The following is a 22,595-nucleotide window of genomic DNA, read 5'->3' on the forward strand; positions in this document are numbered from 1 at the left end:
TTATAATTAAATTGATAATTAAATCAGTTAAATTATTGAATTATTAGATCATTGATTCAATAAGTAGATCATAGATTGAACCGATTAATTTGATCATAATTAAATAATTATATAAAATTTTATTTTATTTTTTTATAATAAATGTCTTTTTTTCTAGTCTTATTTTTTTCTATAATAAACGCCTTTTTTGTTAGTTTTATCTTGTATTCAAGAAATAGCTTTTGTATTTTTCGTCAAACTCCAAATCATATTATGCATTTACAACAAAATTTACAACGATACAATAATTGAGGAGCACTGTATTTGTTTGTTTGTTTGTTTTTCTTTTTTAATTTCCGTAGCACCAAAATAAAAAGAAAGACCGGTAGGTTAACTAACAAACTAAACGCTTATTGGGAAAGATTTGGTGTTCATTTTCCAAAAATTAAAATCCATAAAAACGCAAATAATTATTTAATGACTTAATGTTTTAATATATGTGAGCGCCACGAGTTAGATTTTCAAAAGCGATTGGCACCAAAATATAAATAACTAACCAAATGACCATTTTAGCCCTCCATCAAACGCGCCACGTGAGCCACCTTAAAATCTTTAGCCACAAGGAGCGCAATCACGAAGCCACAAAATTGGAAAACCAACGCGAAGTCGCATTCACTTTAATATTAAATATTAAAATATAATAATACCAGAAAAAATTAAAAAAATTAAACCATTGGACAAACGCAGCATAAGAACAGGATATATTTAAACTATTTTTTCCATAATTTATTTTATTTTATATTTTATTTATTTTTGTTGATGATGTTAACTTTTGTTATTGGCTTTTACGGATGAAACTGAAACTGAAACTGAAACTGAAAGTGTGAAACCACCATTTTCGATTCTCAGGATTTGATAGCAGTTTCAGGAGATTTCTCTCTCTTTCTCAGTTCTCACTCCCTCTCCACTGGAAAGTCCTTTTCTTCTCGATTAAGAGAAAAAAATAAATCGGTTTTAAAGAGAAAGAGAGAGGAATCCGAATCTCCGAGCTGAATCTGTTTTTCGAATCTTCGATGTGATCGCCAGGTTTGTTTCCCTTCCGATTCCGATGGGGAAATTTCTCGCCGGTTTCCTTCTCCCTTCGCTGCTTCTAGCAGGTGCTTTTATTTTATTTTATTTTATTTTTTGAATAATTTATTTTCGATGTCATGCGCAATTCGTGTTTATGAACTCACAGTGAGGTGAGGTGCGAATTAATTCTATTTTTGCAATCCTTTTATGTTTTATGATATGTGCTTAGCTCGTAATGATTAGTTTCCTGTGTCACTGACGGATTTGAGATAAGGTTTTGTTAGTTTCGATGAAATGGAATTCAAAATTTACATTAGATTGCATTTGGAGAATTGTTCCTAGCGGAGCTGATATCCTTAAACAAATTATTTGAAGTTAGAGACTTATAAGAGAGAGTTATTTTGTCATTGGTTGTCGTCTTTCCAAGTGAGTGTGAGTAGAAACTAGGTAGAGTAACTATTATTGAGAATCTGCATCTGTATACTGTGTGAATTCTGATACATTACGATCAACTTCTAAAGAATAAAGAATGACTTACACGATAAAATGCAAAAGTAGAAGCAGCCAGTTATCTACAACTTCAGAAGTTTTTTTTTATTGTTTTTTGAAGATGGATTTATTTATTTATTTATATAACATGGTTATTTTAGAAGCTTACTCAAGCATGCTACAGAAGGTTCAGAAATATATAATAACTTCTAAGTCCAGGGAAAAATATATTGAATTTTATTGCCATAAACGAAGAGAAGCAAACACACCCTTTATTGGTGAGAATCATAAGATTAAGATTCAACATGATTATTAGAGTGGCTAACAGTGGAAGGAAGAATGTTAGATGTGTTTTTGTTCTCGAATTCTGTTGTTTCTTAGCCTCTGACACTTATGTTTGCTTTCTAGTTTCTATATAATATATAGAGACATGTATGGATGACTATACTCCATTTTCGAAGTATGTGCTGATTTTTATGTGCTATGTTTTATGCAGCTGCTCTAATCAACTGGAGTTTGATATCACTTGTTGATTTGATAGCCTTTCTTGTTATTCTGTACAATGTATCGCAATTAGGTAAGTGACTTAATTCTTTTTGTTGGCATTAAACTGCAATTTGCTGTTTCATCACAATGTGCAAATAATGTGCCTGCTCTGGGAATTCTGTATGAAATGGAACTCTTTCTCCTTTTGATTGGGTTAATAATTGCTTAACATTCGGTTTCAGTTTTTGATGTATAATACAAGTAATGGAGTCCATATACCATTTTTTAGAGGATTTAAGGAGGAACAAAAGAAAATGAAGAATAAGATTTTTTTACTCCGGATGTATGATTGTGACAATCTATTGAGCTGCATCTGTTAAATTGTCGCTAAAACACAAAACTCTGAGAGATTCAAAGTTGCTTCTATTTGATGGAAGAGTTGGTAGATTTGTTTATCAGCTTGGATTTGGAAACTTGTTCCCTATGTATTTGTTTATAATGTTGGATGTTAAAACTTTGTCCTCATGAAAAATATTATTCTATAATCCATGGACATATCAGTTAAGTGCTATGACCATGTGTGCAGCATGTGTCGGTGTTAGACCTTGTATGATACACATGCAATAGGCATGTATGTGATGTTTATACTGTGATTTAGCTCAATATATTCATATTGTCTCAATGTTTGATCACTAGATATGTTGCTTTTCTTGTAGGATTTCATTTCCGTAGGAGGCTTTTGTTGCTGTGGCCAGTTGTTATCTTTTCTGTAGTTGCAATACTTTCTCAAGTGACTTATCTGTTAATATGGGCTGCCGAGCCAGTTTCCTGGAGTATACCTGATGCCTGGTGGGCAAAGCTCATTGGGTTTATGATGTGAGATTGATTTATTTATTTTCTTTTCAATTATTGTATGGTTCGTCATTTTTGTTCCCAGATGTACTGATTAGTTCTTTTCCTGATGTACTTTTGCAGAGTTCAGTCTTGGAGATCTCCTTATGCAATTTATTTCTTGGTTATTCAACTACTTGCACTTATTGTTGCTTTGATTGATATATACTGGAAAAGGTGTCTTCAGGATACATGGCAAGATTCATCCCGGGGTCATTTGTTATCAATTATTGAACATTTAGGTTTGTAAGTAGTTTGTTTGACCCTCTTGTTTATGTTTTTCTCTTCCTTTTGGATGCTTTTGGTTTAGATACAGGATATATATATATATATATATATATGGGAGAGAGAGAGTTTGTGTCCTCTCTGTCCCAGGTTTAGATAAGTACAAAAAAACTCAACATATGTCCTCGGGCACATTGTTATGTTCCTATCTGGCTATTTTCAGACCCCCTTGCATTCTTCTTTGAGGGAAACAAAATTTTCTGTATCATGTTGAATGACATTAATTACTCTGGAGTCTTACATTTTTCACTTTTCAGTAAAATCTCTAAGTAACTCTATATTGCACAAAATTGTCTATATCTAATACATATGTTTTTCAACCAAGTTCTTCAACTTGAAGCATTTTGTGGTAAAGTCCCTATACTCTAAGGTTTCCAGAAAAATAATGATTATATCCAATATAAGGGCTTAATCACAAAATTTTCAAATAGGAGGACCTAATTGAAAAATATTTGTACCGTATAGGAACTTGTTTTGAAATATTTAGTCTACAATAAACCTGATTGATAATTTTATACACTAGAGACTCAATGACTAACTTCTAAGCTATAGGTCTTAATTGAAAATTTAGTAAAAAGCCTTTACTAAAATAAGCAAAATTGGTATGTCTCATTTTACTTTTATCTAGTTACTTGCTTTAGTGTTTATGTACATTCATTAAGTGAAATTACCGGAGTCTTCATCTACTTCTCTTATATATAAAAGGGATTGGGAGGAGTTTGGTGCCCAACGTTTCTTTCCTAAAATAACCTTTACATATATATTCATAAAAAACTTTTTGCTATTCCTAAGATTTGAAAATAAGACCATTTATTAATATGACAAAGTGCTTATGCTTTCACATTTGTTATTATTACACATATTTAATCTTTTGATTTTGGCTCTTGATATAAATAATTTTTGTTTCTTTGACTGAAAGATTCTTAAATACTGGTAGAATATTGTTGATTTTGTATCATTGTGACAACTAAGTATTAATATTTATATCCATGTATAAAATTAATGTGTTGATGAGTTTGTGTAAGTATTAATATTTATATCCATATATAAAATTATATCTATTGATAATTTTGTGTAATGATTATTTGAAGATAGCTTTTTTTTGGGTTTCTTTTGGTTTTTGTCTCTCTTTTTTTCTTAGTTTTCATTTTGTGTAAAAGCATTCATTACTTGGGAAATATTACAGGGCTACAAAATTATTTGTTTGAAGTTCTATTATGTACAAGTTAATACTTAATAGTGTCATTTAACTAGTTGTATATTTCAATACAGAATAACATATACAGGCTTAGCTGTTACAGGAATTGGGCATTAACCTGTTACTATATTCACTGTTTTTAAGCTTTCCTTAGGTTTCTCTATAACTTTTTCATCCTCACCTTCTCTGCAATGTGTTTATTTGTAATTGTCATTCTGTTTTTTCTGATGCCTGTTGTCTTTGTAAATGATGCAATTCAAACCCCCATTGAAAAAGTATGTTCTTTCGATCAATGGAAGTATCTTTTATTCATTAAAAAAATAAAAGATAAAAACTCCCAATGAAAAGTTTGTTCCCTCTTTTAAATTTGATTTTATTATTTTTATGGTTTAATTGAAGGTTCTCATCTTCGAGTGGCATCATGCTTGCTGTTACCTGCAATTCAGCTAGTTGTTGGAATTAGCCATCCTTCCTGGGACTCACTACCTTTTTTTATTGGTAGTTGTGTTGGTCTTGTGGATTGGTCTCTAACAAGCAACTTTCTTGGGCTTTTCAGGTGATTTTCACTGATGATGTTTCATGCTCTTACTCATCCCTTTCTTCCTTTTGGGTGTATTATAGTCTCTTTTAATGTCCTTTGCACTTATGGCTGTGTTCATTGTTCTATAGGTGGTGGAGACCTCTTCATCTGTATGCAGGTGTTGATATTTTTCTGCTTTACATATATCAACTTCCTGTGGAATTTCCAACTGCAATTCATCGGATGGCTGATATAATTGGTCTTTACAAAATTTCTGCAAATTCTGAGTGGACCAAAATTTGTTCTAGCATTTCAATCATACTTTACTACACAATGGTATGTGTCTGTTTTGTAACTTTCAATTCAAATTTCATATGGTCTTAGAGTTAATGCAGGTGTAACTGAATGTACAACTGTTAGTAATAAAATGTAACTACTGCTGGATGTAATTACTATCCTACCTCAGCCGAAGCTTGCATTGCAAGTTTCTCAACCCCTCTATATAGACTTAATGTACAAACATTCATCAGAAATCACATACACAAAAATAGGTCAGAATTCTCTCTCCTCGCTCCTCATTCCCCTGCCCCACTGCCTTTTATATTATTCAAGTGAATAATTAATTACATTATGGGTTTTCACTGCGGGACCACTGTCGCACTTCTTGTGATATATTTTGTTGTTAAATTAGTGAGCCTAACATGTTGAGTGTATCACAGGTTAACAAATAGTTAGCCTTATGATTTATCGTTGAAAGTATGTAGATTGCATTCTAACCAAATACTCCAGATAGTGGCATATATGGCTCATTGCCAAAGGTATTTACCTCTTTCTTTCTCCCACAACCTGTAAACCTCATCAAAAGAAATTCTGAAATTGATCCAGTGATGCGGGGCACCGGGGGACACCCAAGATTCTCCAAAAGTGCCAAACAAAGAATTCCACAAAGAAATGGCCCTGGGCTACTGTAAAAACAAATGCGAGACCTGTTTCTGAGTCTCCCCAACACATAACACAGACATTTGGGGCAATGGCCCTTGTAATTGTCATTGGTGTTAATTCTGTTAACCATAATAGTCCAAATAAAGGATTTGCCTTTAGAAGGAGCTTTAGATTTCCAAATGAGTTTATTGAGGAGAAAAGTTGCTACCGTGGAGGATTGAGATAAAGACTGAAAATATGACTTGCAGGTATACAGACCCATAGAATCAAAAGACCATAATCTTTTGCCAAGGTTAGAGGACAAAGGGGCATTATTAAGTAGACCTAAAAGGTTACCTAACACAATGGATTCTCTATCATTAAGGTTTCTAAAAAAGTGAAAGTTCCAATAGTAGGAAGATTCCTGTATAGATAGAAATCCCTAATAGGAAAGTTATGCAAAGAGGATAGGCAATAAAGACGAGGAAAAGCCAAGTTAAAAGGAGCATCACCTAAGCAATGATCTTCCCAAAAGAGAAATTGAGAACGATTACCAACCTTTGAAGAAAGCAAAGGTCTGAAAGTAGCGTAACCACTGGAAATAAATTTCCAGGGGACAATATCTGTTTTATGCAAAATTATATATGACTGTGAAATGTTTTTCCCTCTTTTAGCTATTTGTTCAATTTTTTAGTTTGATTTTGCTGTGTCTGACACTATTTTGTCTTATTCTTTTTCTGTGATACAGCTGTCTTTCATTAGATCTGATTTGGAGGAGATGGATTTTATTGTTTCCAGATCAGATTGTAGCCTGACTGAACAACTTCTTCCCTCCAAGCATTCGTTCTTCATTCGTGAATCAAGGTAATCAAGTGAAATTCCTATGATTTATTTTGCTTTAGTTATATCTTTCAAGAACACATTTAAATATTTCTTTATCAGTGATCAGTATATTTGTATGAAGAAAAAGTTGTTACCCGATTCACTTGATTGAGAATCAGCCAGAATCCATGGAACTATATTATATAAATTGTCCTTTCAAATCAGTTTTAAATTCTAGTTGATCTACCTAGAGGTCTTTGTAACCGCTGCCTCAGCGCCTCTAGATACCATGTAAGTTGATATCCCATTTGAAAGACTAATCAAGAGTCAAGACGCAGATATGTTTTGGTAAATCTCCTCATTACCTGTTGATTTGAATTGTCATTCAGAAAGAAACTTTTGGCATGGTAGGATATAACATAAATTGACCTATCATGACAAGGATCTTCATGCTTGAAATTAGACTGGGTTAACTAAAAAATGATGGCAAGCTTAATGCATATGATCCATATGTTTCAACTTGAGACATAGTGCTGGGAATATTCAACAAACACTCTCAATTTAGGACGACTTTTCCTAAGATTGTGATATAGGAAATATCTCATGATCATTATTGTTGTCTGTTTAATAGTAGTTGTTAAAATGTACAGGCTATTTCAAATATATATTTTTTCCTGCTAGTTTAATGAAAGATTCATAGTCACAGAGGGTTTCTGTCTTCCTCTCTTTGGTTTCTTGTTACAAATTCAACAGGTAGTTCTATTACGTTGATTTCCTCATTTTCCTTTCTTTTAATAGTTAGCTTTCCCCTTCGTCCTAATGAATTGTTTCTTGTTATAAAAGCTAACTATGATGTCTATCAACTCAAAATAATCTAGAGTTCTACATTCAATTTCAGTGAACAATCTTCCATTTTCAGTTACCGGAAAACATTTCAAATATGCCTTGCCTTGCTTTCTTCATCAAATGACGTTGCTCATGTGTTTAGTTAGTTGCAGGCACTATGGTGTTCAGCAACATATTTCTCATTTAATCACTCTAAACTATTGGCATCCTTATTGTATGAATCTGTTTTGTATTTTGCATACATTACGTAATAATTATGCATGGCAATGTAGGCTCAGATTTAGGCCACAAAGGCCCACAAGCATTTAACCACTACAATAACAAACTTTCATATACAAGCACATACGTTCTATCATGTGAAACCATGTGCAAAATCTTTTGAGTTTGAATATTTGTTTTAGGTAAGGAGAAGATATTCAATTAGCCAAATCCCAACATGAGATTGGTCAAGGTAGTAGGTACCTAGGTTCCTTAACCACACCTTAGGTTCAAGCCCAAAGAATGATTAAAATTCTCATTGGTTACCCCGCTCCTTTTTTTCTGGACATCAGTTGGGTTGGGCTAGGTTGGTTGGGTTCCTTGTAGTAGGATCCTGATGCTGATGGTTGAATTTGGACAAAAAACAGATGAGAAGTAAATATATGCCTAATATAGTGAAACATATTCTTCAAGAATTTGTCTATTTTTTAAGCATTCTATATCAGTAGCATTTGTCTGATTTTTCAGTTGATTAGGAATTTGTTAGGAGCTTTTTTCTTTGAGATGATGTTTCAAACGGCGGTCGAAAGAAAATAATTGCTTATTTTAATCATTTATCTCTTTCCTTGAATATTTTAAGTCTTTTGCTTCAATTTTGTTACAAGATTTATTTGTTTATTTATTTTATCAAGGAATATTGAATGTGGCCTTCTGCTGAGTCCTTTAATCAAATATGCAGTTCTGGTGTGAAGCACACAAATGTTTTACTCAGAGGAGGTGTTTTCCGGACTTTTAGCATCAACTTTTTCACGTATGGTTTCCCGGTATATATTCCTTAAAACGTATTATAATCCATTTAATGTTATTAACAATGATCTTAGAGTCATTACTGTAGTTTCTACCCTTTCTTTCATTGATATTTATTAACTTCTGCAGAGTATGAAAGTTCACTTGAGCAAATTCATTTAGTCTCTCTACATTCTAAAATTTTGAACTTCTAGAAAATATTTGCAAATTTTGGAGCAGCTGACTATATTAATTAGTTAATTAAGTCAATCTGTGGTTTATTGTACGACTAACGACTCTTTGCTGTCATTTTGATCTTTGAAGTTAACTCCACTTAGTTGGAAAAAGGCTTGGCTGCTTTTGTTGTAGTAACTAACTGTAGCAGTAGTATGATTATGGCTTATCCACCTAACCACCCATTGGACACTGTTCGCTACTAGTACAAGTGATTTTTCCTAAGTAGGCCGTAATGTTTAGAAGTCGGGAATGGTAATTATGCTGTTCTTTATTATTATTATTATTATTATTTTTATATGGGTTCAAGAATGGAAATTCTTTTTATTCTGTTTTTTGTTTGTTTCTTGTTTGTTTGTTTGCTTATCTTTTTTTTTTTTTAACTTTGGGGCAACTATACTAATGGGACTTTCATATTAGGTTCTCTATCATGAAATTAAACTTTACAAAATAAAATGATTTCTTTCATAATTGTATAATTTCAATCCAAACAGAAAATCTCATAGTAGTTGTGCTAATGGAGACTAACGTCTTCCATGAATGTGCTTTATTGTGCACATAACCTTTTTCTAGTTATCCCTTTGATGCATTTGCAGCTACTTGTTTCTGGTGTCATAAGCATATGCACTAAATCGGGATTTAGTAATGATTTGATTATCAGTTCCCTATATCATATATAATTTTTTCAGGTCTCCTTGTTTGCTCTTTCCTTTTGGAGCTTTCATTTTGCAAGCTTATGTGCATTTGGGCTACTTGCTTACGTTGGCTACATTGTCTATGCCTTCCCTTCTTTATTCCGTTTGCACCGCTTGAATGGGCTGCTGCTTGTCTTTATTCTCTTCTGGGCTGTTAGCACCTACGTATTCAATGTGGCATTTACATTTTTGAATTGGAAACTTGGACGGGTAATTAAAAATACTGGATGACAATTCTTATCGAAGTTGATCCTACATTTGAATTATTTATGATATTTTATACTCGTTTACAGGACATGAAAATCTGGGAGATGGTGGGTCTGTGGCACTATCCGATACCGGGTTTCTTTTTGCTTGCCCAATTTTGTCTAGGAATTTTGGTTGCGTTGGGTAATCTTGTGAACAATTCTGTATTCCTCTGCTTGTCTGATGAGGATGGGCAATCGTCAAATGAGCAGTGCTCAGTAGAAGGTATTAAGTTACAATGTTTTCATACATGTGATTTGTATATGCTAATGCTGCTGAGTATCTACGTGTATACTCAAGCATGTTCTTTTGTTCCAAGCTGTTCATTTTATGTGTCAATATTATATTATTTTTCCAACTTATAATTTTCCTGTTAACTTTCTCCTAGCTCCTATGTACCATTATATATTTTTATTTTATATAATTTCACACCGTTTCTAGTGTTAGAGATATAACCATTAATGTTACCTTCTCCTATCAGCTTAAGCTTTTGGGATGAGTGATTTCATGACATGGTATCAGAGCTCTATGTCCGAAAGGTTAAGAGTTCGATCCTTGGAGAACCCCAAAAGTGAAAAAGAATAGAAAATCAAGCAAACCCAAAAGAGAGGCTCTTGCTTGAGGGGAAATATTAGAGATATAACTATTAATGTTACCTTCTCCTATCAGCTTAAGCTTTTGGGATGAGTTGTTTCATGACATCTAGTATGGGAAGAGAATATGCAAATTCCTCGAACTTATATCTTTATGCAAAATACTACTTTGACTTCCGAATTGTTCCTTTAACTGATATCTTAATGGATCCATCAATTTGCTAATTACTAATGGTAAGATATTTTCCATTCATTAATATAAAATATTAATTTGTAATATTATTCACCAGATTGTATAAAATTAGTAATAATAATAATAATAATAATAATAATAATAATAATAATAATAATTGTATATTATAATTTATTTTGGTTTTCAATTTTAGTAATTTTTATTATCAATTTAGCTATATGAGAAGCATTTAAGACTTGAACAGTAAATAAATTGATCAATGGTTTAAGTTTGAAGTAAAATGATATTACCATTTTCATCCCTGCAAAAATCATACTTTTTTTGTTTTAGTCCTTGTAAACTTTTTTGGTTTTGTTTCACTCAGTCTTTGCCATTAGTTTGTCTCCATTAAATACTGACATGGCAGATGAAACATGTTAGCATTTAACAAAGACAAACTAATAGTAGGGACCAGATAAAACATGTTAGCATATTAACAAAGACAAACTAATGGCAGGGACCAAAATGACATTTTAAACTTTTTTGGACCAAAACCCCAAGAATGAAAATAAAAAATAAAATTACAGGGACCAAAACGAAAATTCATGAATATGGGGACAAAAAACCTTATTTAACTCAATCTTATTTTTGTGATCAGTCTAGAAGAAAAACCACCTTAATTGTTTTGTGATTACTTGATCCTGATTCTTTTCTGTTTTAGGTGATTTATTTCATCAAAAATTTTGGCTGAATACGTTATATTTACTTTCTATTTGTTGCTTTCATATTAATCCTTCTTAATCCACAGAGAAGGGAGAGACTAAGGTTTTGATTGTGGCAACAATAGCATGGGGACTTCGCAAGTGCTCTCGGGCTATCATGCTAACATTGATCTTTCTTATTGCCATAAAGCCTGGTTTCATCCATGCTGTATATAGTATGTTTTAACAAACCCTTACATGTCTGTTTTACATGCAAATGTAGTCCATTTCAATGATGTGCGATGGAATTATTTACCTTGATTCTTGTACACCATTAATTTAATTCTGGTCTATCAAACAGTTTTTTTTGCTAGTTTGTTGATTAGCTTCTATTCTGTCTGTTCCTCAGTGATATTCTTCCTGATATATCTTTTGAGCCACAATGTCAGCCGAAAGCTACGACAAGCTCTGATTCTTCTGTGCGAGATTCATTTTGCACTATTGTACGCTCTTCAAATTAATTTGATCTCTAATGCTTTGGAGAAAAAAGGTTCTGTAAGCATGGAAGTTGTAATGCAATTAGGTATTGATGGAATTTGTTGGTTTATACTTCTTAATATTATAGCAATAGCAAGTATGTGTCACTTGCAGCATATTAAGCAATACGGAAGGGGAGATTCACTGTCTTTCAAAAAATTGTTGCAGGTCTCGTTGGAGAAGATAGTGACTGGGATTTCTTGGAAGTAGCTTTGCTTGGTTGCTTCTGTTCAGTTCATAACCATGGTTTTGACATGTTATTTTCATTCTCTGCAATCATACAGCATACCCCTAGTGCCCCTATTGGATTTGGCATCTTGAAAGCTGGTCTTAACAAATCTGTTTTATTGTCTATATATTCATCCTCCTCTGTGAGACAAAGTGATGACAGTTTCTCTTATGGTACCTTTCAAAAGTGCTCTTATTTATCTGAAATGACATTATTTTCTATACATAGTGAATAACACTGTTAGATGCAAGATAAATATATGATTATATTCCTAACAATTTGTAGGGAACAATGCTATATTGCTGTAAGTATTTTGGCAGCTATTGTTTTCACTGATTGTCATCCATATTTCATCGTGTTCATTTTTACAGAAAGAAGAATTGCATCATACCTCAGTGCAATTGGGCAGAAGTTCCTCTCTATATACCGATCTTGTGGCACCTATATTGCTTTCTTGACTATTCTTCTCACAGTATATATGGAGAGGCCCAATTACATAGCATTTGGTTACATATTCCTTCTTCTGCTGTGGATTACTGGAAGACAACTTGTTGAGAGAACAAAAAGGCCGCTTTGGCTTCCATTGAAAGTGTATGCAATTTCGGTGTTTGTCTTCATATATAGCTTGAGCAGCTTCACGAGTCTAGAGATGTGGTTATCCAAGTTGATTGATCTCTATTTTTATCTTGGATTTGACCCAAAAGCGTCATCTTTTGAAAATGTTTGGGAGTCTCTGGCAGTCTTGATTGTTATGCAACTTTATAGCTATGAGAGGAGACAAAGCAAGCTGCACAAACAGGCTTACATGGATCAGTTGGAGCCAGGGAAAGTTGGGTTTATCAGGCGATTTCTTATTTGGCACAGCCAAAAAATCTTATTTATTGCCCTGTTTTATGCATCTTTATCCCCAATTAGTGCATTTGGTTTCTTGTATCTGCTTGGATGTGTTATCTGCTCCATTTTACCAAAGACGTCTAGTATCCCATCCAAATCATTCTTAGTATACACAGGGTTTCTGGTGACTGCTGAATATCTTTTTCAAATGTGGGGTAAGCAAGCTGAAATGTTTCCTGGACAGAAGTACTCTGATATATCTCTCTTTCTGGGATTGTGTGTATTCCAGCCAGGCTTTTGGGGTCGAGAATCTGGATTGAGAGGAAAAGTACTAGTTATTGTGGCTTGTACCCTTCAATACAATGTCTTTCGGTGGTTGGAAAGAATGCCAAATACAGTCTTGAATAGAGGACACTGGGAAGAACCTTGTCCTTTGTTTGTCTCCTCGGAAGATTCATTTCAGCATATTGATACATGTAATGAGGCAAGTAAAACATCATGCAATTCACATCATCCAACTGAGATTCAAGAAGGGGATTCTAGCAAGACACTAAGAATTATAACCTCTGGTCATTCCCAAATACCTGATACTCCAAGTTCTAAAACAAGAGGTTCTGACAGTAATAGAAGAAAGTATTTTGGATTTATCTGGGGAAGTAGCAGGGAGAGTCACAAGTGGAACAAGAAGCGGATTGTTGCTTTGAGAAAGGAGCGGTTTGAGACCCAGATAGCAGTCTTAAGAATATATTTGAAATTTTGGGTGGAGAATATGTCTAATCTATTTGGTCTCGAGATAAACATGATAGCATTACTTCTTGCAAGCTTTGCCTTGTTGAATGCAATATCCATGCTGTATATTGCACTGTTAGCTGCTTGTATTCTTCTGAATCGGCATATTATACGCAAAATCTGGCCTGTATTTGTCTTCCTGTTTGCATCTGTTCTCATCCTTGAATATTTTGTCATCTGGAAGGATAGTTTACCTTTTAGTTCCCATGTTCCAAGCGGGGTTCATTGTCATGACTGTTGGAAAGCTTCAACTCGATATTTCGATTATTGCGAAAAGTGTTGGCTAGGTAATTCTCTCCTCCTTCTCTGAATTGCATCTTTTTGGAAGATTTCATGGTAATGCCTTTATATTTGGTTCTATTGGTGAAAGTATTTGGTGTAAAGGGGTTTCCTTTTTAGCCTGAACATTTGGTTCATTATTTCTTTATCATTCAGACAAGTGGATAGTCCTATTTAAAAGTAGTAATAATAAAAAATGTTAATGAAAAACTAAATCATTAAAATTTAGTATAAAAACGAATTGTATAATTTAGTGTTAGTTAATTTATTTATCATGTCTACAATAGTTATCTGTTAAATGTTAGATGAAGGGTATAATTGAGCAAAAGTAATTATGACAACAGTAGATGCTATTCTCTCCCTTTGTTAGTAGTAGATAAGTGGAGAAGCTAACTCTCAATGTTAATGGAAGGGCACAATTGGCCAAAAGTTATTGTTACCAAGGTAGTTATTCTATCCTACCGTCATTATTAGTAGAGATATTTGAATTATACGGTGTTTTCTTCCTAAATGTAGCATGTCTCTGGTACAACTCAACTAGTGACATCTGTTTGCAAATTTTGAGCTTTCCACTGGTGTATTTAAATATGATGCATTATTTAAATATTATTTTGTGCATTGAAGCCTTCAATAAACTGTTCATTTCATTGGTGTTTCTATTGAAGGACTTGTTGTTGATGATCCCCGCATGCTGATCAGCTACTTTGCAGTCTTCATGCTGGCTGGCTTCAAGCTTCGGGCTGATCGCCTTGGTAACTTTTCAGGATCATCAACATATCGTCAGATTATGTTTCAACGTAGAAACACGTTCATTTGGAGAGATCTCTCTTTTGAAACCAAGAGCATGTGGACCTTTGTCGACTATTTGAGGCTTTACTGCTATTGCCATTTGTTGGATCTTGTGCTCATTTTAATATTGATTACTGGTACACTCGAGTATGACATTTTGCATCTTGGTTATCTTGCGTTTGCTTTGGTATTCTTTCGCATGAGACTTGAAATATTGAAGAAGAAGAACCAAATCTTCAAGTTCTTGCGCATTTATAACTTTGCTGTTATTATTCTCTCTCTTGCTTATCAGTCCCCTTTTGTTGGTGGACCAAGTTCTGGGAAGTGTGAGAAGAATTACATTTATGAGATGATTGGCTTTTATAAATATGATTATGGGTTTCGGATTACTGCTAGATCTGCAATCGTAGAGATTATCATATTTTTGCTTGTAGCACTTCAGTCATACATGTTTTCCTCTAAAGAGTTTGATTATGTATGTCGATACCTGGAAGCAGAGCAAATTGGTGCTATTGTGCATGAACAGGAGAAAAAGGCGGCATGGAAAACTGCACAGTTACAACAAATTCGTGAAAGTGAGGTCAAAAAGCGACAGCGTAATATGCAGGTTGAGAAGATGAAAGCTGAAATGCTCAACCTACAAGTACAACTCCATAGTTTGAACACGTCAGCCAATTGTATTGATGGATTTTCTCACAGTGGTGAGGGTCTAAGAAGAAGGCGGAGCAATTCTATTATTTCAACCCATGACATTAGAATCCCTGACAAAGAAGAACAGTTTCCTGAGAGACTCGATCATGCAATGAGAGAGGATTCTGTTCTCCCAACTGAACTTGAATCATCATCTACTTCCATGAATGTGGAAACTTCATTCACAGAGGAGTACAAGCATTCAGTGGATTCTCCTGTGTGTGAAATTACTGAAATAGATATTGACAACAATTCTAGTGATTCAGACAAAAAGGCTAAGGGGCAAGCAAAAGAACACCCATTGAGATCTGCTGTGCAACTAATAGGTGATGGTGTTTCCCAGGTACAGTCCATTGGAAATCAGGCAGTTAATAACTTAGTGAGCTTTCTGAATATATCTCAAGAAGATTCTGATTCAAATGGGCACACAAATGTTGAGGATCAGATATATGACGAGATGGAGAGCCAGAAAAGCCGTGATATGTATGTGGATCGATCTTCATCTGCGCTATCTGATAGGAGTTCAGAAGCTGCAAGTCTGCAGTTAGGAAGGATATTTCGTTATATATGGTACCAGATGCGCTCCAATAATGATATAGTGTGTTACTGTTGTTTTGTTCTTGTGTTCTTATGGAACTTCAGTTTGCTATCGATGGTGTATCTCGGGGCTCTTTACTTGTATGCATTATGTGTAAATACAGGTCCAAGTTACATCTTCTGGGTTATCATTTTGATATATACAGAAATTTACATCTTACTCCAGTATCTGTACCAAATTATAATTCATCACTGTGGGATGAGTATTGATCCTGTCCTGTTACGAGAATTAGGTTTCCCAACACACAAAATTATGTCTTCCTTTGTTGTCAGTTCATTACCTCTCTTTCTTGTCTATATTTTTACCCTCATCCAAAGCTCCATAACACCTAAAGATGGTGAATGGATGTCATCTATAAACTTCAGGTTTAAGGGGAAAGATCTCCATCGAAAAGATGATCCCGCTCGATATAACTGGCAAGAGAAGGTAGGGGATCTACTGAATCAGATGGCTAATATGGTTAAAATGATAATCAGAAGCTTCTTTAGATACTGGAAGTCACTCACACAAGGAGCAGAATCTCCTCCTTATTTTGTCCAGGTGTCTATGGATGTCAACTTCTGGCCAGAGGATGGGATTCAACCAGCAAGGATTGAATCTGGAATTAATCAGTTGCTCAGAGTTGTCCATAAGGATAAGTGTATGGAAAAGAACCCAAACCTTTGCCCTTTTGCTAGTAGGGTTAATGTTCAAAGCATTGAAAGAAGTCAAGAGAATCCCAATGTTGCGTTGGTTGTTTTAGAGGTTGTCTATTCCTCTCCTGTAACTGATTGTTCGTCAGCAGAATATAACTTTTCTTTAACTCCAGCAGATGATGTAGCAAAGGAAATCCTGAAAGCTAAGCGTGCAGGTTTTGTGGAAGAAGTGGGATTCCCCTATCATATACTCTCAGTTATTGGTGGAGGCAAGAGAGAAATTGATCTGTATGCATACATATTTTGTGCAGATCTGATTGTATTCTTTCTTGTTGCTATCTTCTACCAGTCTGTCATAAAAAATAAAAGTGAGTTCCTTGAAGTGTATCAGCTTGAAGACCAGTTTCCGAAAGAATTTGTCTTCATTTTAATGGTATATCTTTAATTTGTCTTTTGATTTCATCCTTCTTTTATTTTAACTTGCCTGGAAAAATTTAGTTAGAGTTATATTACTAAACTAAAAATGGGGTCAGCCATAACCTAAATTATTTGACCCGAATATTGAGTCAACGAAGCAGGCCAAGTATGATAACATTTATGTAGTTCTCTAATAATTTATGCTCTGTAAAAGTGTCCTGGACCTTTGAAATAGTTCAGTTTATTATTCCTTTCTTGTTAAATGGAATGGAATTTTAGATTCATTTTTTTCCCCTTGAATGACTAAGTTCTCCAATGCCATGTTTATGAAACATTTTATATATACGTGAGAATGGTTAGATGATTTATTTGTTATTTTGTTGCTAGAGTTACCATGTCATATATTCTTCTTACAAGAGTTTCTTCTTCTATTCAGGCTATCTTCTTCTTGATTGTGGTTGATCGAATAATATACCTCTGCTCATTTGCCACGGGCAAAGTGATTTTCTATATTTTCAACCTCGTGCTCTTCACATATTCAGTTACAGAATATGATTGGCAGTTAGACCCATCCCAGAAACATGCTGCTCAGTTTGCTCTCCGTGCTATTTTTTCAGCAAAAGCACTTTCTCTAGCACTTCAGGCTGTACAAATTCGTTATGGCATTCCTCACCAAAGCACATTGTATCGTCAATTTTTGACTAGTGAAGTTTCACGGATCAATTACTTAGGATATAGGCTTTACCGTGCATTGCCATTCCTTTATGAATTACGATGCGTACTTGATTGGTCATGCACAACCACATCCCTCACCATGTATGACTGGCTGAAGGTAAGATCTGTAAATATTCATTTGTAAATCCGGTATCTTCATATGCTGAAATTGCATTGTATTTCAGAATGAAAATGCACTAGGGAATTATCTGTATATTTCTTGCTTTACTTCTTGACTGCAGGAAAGCTGTTTTAGTACATAGGCAGTCGACAACTTCTGAGTGCTGACATTTTAATCGTCATGTTCCTTTTGGAGATTGAATTTCAGCTTTATTTTTTGTTGTTTTTTGCCTCCTCTATTATGTCCCTACTCCTCTAATTTTAATTGATTTTGTGGTGTTGTGTGCTTCAATATTTCTGCCCTTGACGAATTTTGCATAAAGTCATTTATTTTTCTTCCCCAAATAGCTTCAGGAAAATAAACACTCAGACTTAATGAGATCAATAAAAATTAATTTAAGTTCATATTGAATGAAATTCTTTTGCTTCACATCATTCAGTTTAAAAATGAATGCTACTTGAAAAAGTTATGATGATTCCACTGGTAAAAGATAGTCTGAAGTTGTTGAGTCCCACACTAACTAGGTATTTGTCTTCATATGCCCCATAATCTTGAGATGATATTAGAGACTCAATTTCTGTTGGGAAACCCACAAATGTCTTTTCCTTTGCACTTCATATAGCAAAATCTAGTCCTAGGCACGAGAGGGTGTGGTAAGTTACATCAACTAAGGATATGACCTAGACAATCTTTATAGTCTCTTGGGTAGTCCTTCTTAAGCTAGTCTTTGGGAAGGAGTTAATCCCACGTTTGACAGTTGTAAGTTATAGAAGCAGTATTTGGTAATTATGGTAGGCACATTTCATTTGATAGTATCAAATACAATTTGTTGATTATGGTATGTACATTTCATTTGGTAGTATCAATTACAATGTAGAAGGTTTCTGCTGTTGCTGAATTCATTAAATTGTTTCTGAAAGAGCAAAATGGAAAACTATGATGTTGCATTATGAATTTTAAAACCATGTCATTGATAAGACCTTTTTCTTTTTTCCATTTTGGCCTTTGCATGTCCTTTATAGATCATAGCCATCTGTTAAATCTCATATATGGTGGTAGCAACACTGTTAGTTTATCTTATATCTTAAATTCATTTGGAAAATAATATTTTTCAAGTTGTGATGTTTTCTGATTATAAATTCCACTTAGTTCAGAAATTAACCTCTGCATCCTTTTCCCCTCTTTGTGATAGCTGGAGGACATAAATGCAAGTTTGTACCTTGTCAAATGCGATTCAGTGTTGAATAGAGCTACACACAAGCAAGGGGAGAAGCAAACGAAAATGACCAAATGCTGCAATGGGATATGCTTGTTCTTTGTATTAATTTGTGTTATATGGGCTCCAATGCTGGTAAGAAGACAACTGAAGCCTTTGATTTCCTAATTTATTAATAGTAGCGGTATCTTTTTCATTCAGATACCAAACTTAATTTTCAGACACATCAGTTTTATGCATTTGCTAGTGTTTGCTTATATATGACCCTCAGTTTAATGAGTAAAAAGGTGTTCTTATTCTTATTACTGCTTAAATAGAATTTATTAAATTTTGGGTTTTGTGTGCTCTTATTAACGTTTTAAAGATGGTAAGTTTCAACTTCTCAAAACTAAGAGGAGCTTTGGAGAAAGGGTTAAGTTGTCTCCATGTGATTTTAATGTCACAGGTTCGAGTCGTGGAATTAGCCACTGATGCTTGTTTTCAGTTAGTCTGCCTACATTTCCTTCACCCTACATAACAAAAGATGCTTGTGTACTAAATTGCTTTTCTTCTTCAACTTCTCAATACACTAAATACATTGAAAACTTTAAAATAAATAAAATCTATAATATATACTTTTCCCTTGAAAATTTATCTTTTTAGTACATCTTAACAAGTGTCTCTAGGGCACTTGATAGCAAAATCAATGTCTTTTTATCTTCTCTTTTTTGGGGTTGATTTTGGTTTTGGGGTGTGTGTTGTGGGGGGGGGGGGGTTCCTGACCCTATATACATGTCACAAAGTTAGTATAAGTACACACGTTCAAAGACATAATTAATGATGGCAATCATAGCTACACATCCCAACGCCACACATTCATTGCATGAATAATTTCTAAGGGTAACATTCCAGTGAGTACGTTTTGATGTTCCCCATAGTAGTTGGCCTTTATATTACAAGACTGCAGGTTGGACGATTGATCTTATTAACTTGATTTTACTTCTGGAATTGGATGACGTGATTGTCATATCATTTAAGAACCTAAGTCTGCGTTATCATTTTACTGAAGTTCAATGTAGACTTTGTGCATTTTATCAAGTATGCTTACTCATGCATATACTTGATCCTTGGATCACGATAGCATGTAACAATTCATTGGTGTTTGTTTATATTGTTTGTTTCTTTTGCTTACAGATGTATAGCAGTGGTAACCCGACAAACATTGCCAACCCAATTAAAGATGCCAGCTTTAAGGTTGATATCAAGACAGTTAGTGGAAGGTTGAATTTGTATGAAACTACTCTGTGTGAAAGAATCGAGTGGAATAAACTCGATTCTGATGCCAATCTTGATCCTCATGGCTATTTGGACACATATAATAAGAATGATATCCAATTGATATGCTGTCAAGCTGATGCTAGTACATTGTGGCTTGTCCCAAGTGTTGTTCAGACAAGATTGATTCAGTCCCTTGATTGGTATGATGACATGGAAATTTTTTTTACCTGGATACTTTCAAGAGACAGGCCTAAAGGGAAAGAAGTGGTGAAGTATGAAAAACCTGTTGATCCTCAGTATCTTCCAAGTCAATCTGATGTTCAAAAGGTTCTGAATGGCTCTATGACCAGCTTTAGGGTTTATAAATTTTATCCGAGATATTTCCGTGTCACTGGTTCTGGTGACGTTAGAAATTTGGATGAGGTAACTTGTCTTCAGCATTTTCTCTTTTCCTCTGCTAATTTATTTGTTTGAAAGTAATACTCTAATAGCATATCGGCATTACCTATGTGACTGGTAGAAGCTGATCTATATTTATTGCTGTAATCTTCCCTCTAACAAAGCAATCTTTGCTTTTAATATACAATTTAGTTCTAAAATCATAGGGAAGAGACATGGCATTCATTTCTCCGATTATTATGATATATTTTGTACCTTTTGCCTCATGCTCCTAAATTATCATTAAAAATTCGAATTCAATTTTTCAGGATAGCACTGTCAGTGCTGATCTTGTTTTACATCGTGAGCAATTTGAGTGGTGGGCCTTCCAAGATATTCAGCCATCAAATTTGAGTGGATTGTGTGGAGGCGACACAGGACCTGTAGCAATCGTAGTATCCGAGGAGACGCCACCACGTAAGTTGGCCGGGGAATTTATTTAAAATATAAGTACATGTCATATTTCACTGTTTTATCTATAATATGCTATTATAATATTTCTTAAGAGTATCTTAATACTTCTACAGAGGGTATTCTTGGTGATACACTCAGCAAGTTCAGTATATGGGGGCTCTACATAACCTTTGTTCTAGCTGTTGGACGTTTTATCAGACTCCAGTGCTCTGACTTAAGGATGAGAATTCCCTTTGAAAACCTACCTTCGTGTGACAGGTACTGCAGATTTATTTCATGAAGATGTAAATCTACAAAGTTCTTCCTCCATTCTCATGAGAATTTGTTGATAAGCTTCTAGACAAGATTTGCACCATGTGTAATTGTATCAACGAGTACTATAGAGTGAAAGAGTGTATCATTGGCACTGGCACGTTATTATTCGTCAATTTCACCACAACTGAAGTCACTTAACATGCATCATTCTCCTAGGGGATCATTAGAATCCTCTTCAAGAAGCTTCTTGTGATAACTTACATTATTGTTGTTCCATGATTCTGATGTAGGTTGATAGCCATCTGCGAGGACATATACGCTGCAAGAGCGGAGGGTGAGCTTGGAGTCGAAGAGCTCCTTTACTGGACACTGGTGAAGATATATCGGTCACCACACATGCTGTTAGAGTACACCAAACCCGATTAGACAAGGTTGAACACTACCTTCTGGTTACTAACAACTAACAAGGGGAATTGATGTTCACACATCTGGTTTGACTGCCACGCATATTGAAAGAGGTGCCACCAACGTTTTGTTGGTCAGAACTCGGAGTAGGACAAGTGTCAAAGCTCTCGGGATAAAGATTAACCGCAGTGTTACCAGACTTCTGTTGCCGCAGGCATTATCTGGTTTTGGAGCATTTTAACAGATTGGTGAGGAGCAGGCGTTGTGATTTGAGATTTGAGAATGTATTTATACACGACATTGATCTTCATTATTTTTAGGGAGGATACAATGTACAATGCAGCAGTCAAGGTTAGTTAGAGTCTTAGAGAGGAAAATATATTTGTTTTCGAAGAACAATGTCTTCATTCTCCGGATCTCTCCTTTTCTTCAATCACAAAACAGTATGATTATCGAGAATTGATTAATCATTTAACTAACAGCGTGAGTAATTTACAAAATCGAGATAAAACTACAAAGAACCTGGGAGAAATTCATCAGGTTAATGTGGGTGAAGTTAACTATTGTTGGAGCCATGTGATCGTCCAATTTTATTTTATGGTTGTTTAACCGTTTCCATTTTGGTCTTTATTCTAATTAAACTGTTTAATTGTTTACTGAATTATGAATTTTGCTTTTTATTTTATAATAAATAAATATTAAATAGTTGACGTGAATGGATACTAGTTCTTCAATAATTGAAGCTCTCAATTAACCACTTCCCATCTTGTGTAACCTTAGAGTGCCCATGTTCTAATGCCATGCTAAGCTTAACACTTTATTTTTTTCAAAAATATTCCTAACAT

General features: G+C 34.4%; 1 protein-coding gene across 1 annotated transcript; it reads left to right on the top strand.

Moving 5' to 3' along the window:
- Nucleotides 1-827: 827 nt before the first annotated feature.
- Nucleotides 828-22,366, top strand: LOC130961468 (piezo-type mechanosensitive ion channel homolog). The gene is made up of 21 exons (XM_057887376.1): nucleotides 828-1,136; nucleotides 2,036-2,116; nucleotides 2,742-2,901; nucleotides 3,001-3,158; nucleotides 4,799-4,955; nucleotides 5,069-5,255; nucleotides 6,589-6,704; nucleotides 8,446-8,530; nucleotides 9,416-9,631; nucleotides 9,715-9,892; nucleotides 11,241-11,369; nucleotides 11,543-11,716; nucleotides 11,839-12,072; nucleotides 12,271-13,809; nucleotides 14,467-16,946; nucleotides 17,367-17,762; nucleotides 18,958-19,116; nucleotides 20,155-20,661; nucleotides 20,946-21,093; nucleotides 21,204-21,348; nucleotides 21,636-22,366. The coding sequence occupies exons 1-21, from the start codon at nucleotides 1,088-1,090 to the stop codon at nucleotides 21,769-21,771; spliced, it is 7,434 nt and encodes a 2,477-aa protein (XP_057743359.1). The 5' UTR covers nucleotides 828-1,087; the 3' UTR covers nucleotides 21,772-22,366.
- The last annotated feature ends 229 nt before the right edge of the window (nucleotides 22,367-22,595 follow it).

Source organism: Arachis stenosperma, chromosome 2 (genome assembly GCF_014773155.1).
Source record: "Arachis stenosperma cultivar V10309 chromosome 2, arast.V10309.gnm1.PFL2, whole genome shotgun sequence".
Classification (NCBI taxonomy): Eukaryota; Viridiplantae; Streptophyta; class Magnoliopsida; order Fabales; family Fabaceae; genus Arachis; species Arachis stenosperma.

What these genes read in the sequence shown, in the direction of transcription:
- LOC130961468 (XM_057887376.1), top strand. Translation starts at nt 1,088, where the DNA reads ATGGGGAAATTTCTCGCCGGTTTCCTTCTCCCTTCGCTGCTTCTAGCA. An exon ending in GTACAATGTATCGCAATTAG is followed by an intron (nt 2,117 to 2,741) that starts GTAAGTGACTTA and finishes CTTTTCTTGTAG; the next exon opens with GATTTCATTTCCGTAGGAGG. An exon ending in TTATATGGGCTCCAATGCTG is followed by an intron (nt 19,117 to 20,154) that starts GTAAGAAGACAA and finishes TTTTGCTTACAG; the next exon opens with ATGTATAGCAGTGGTAACCC.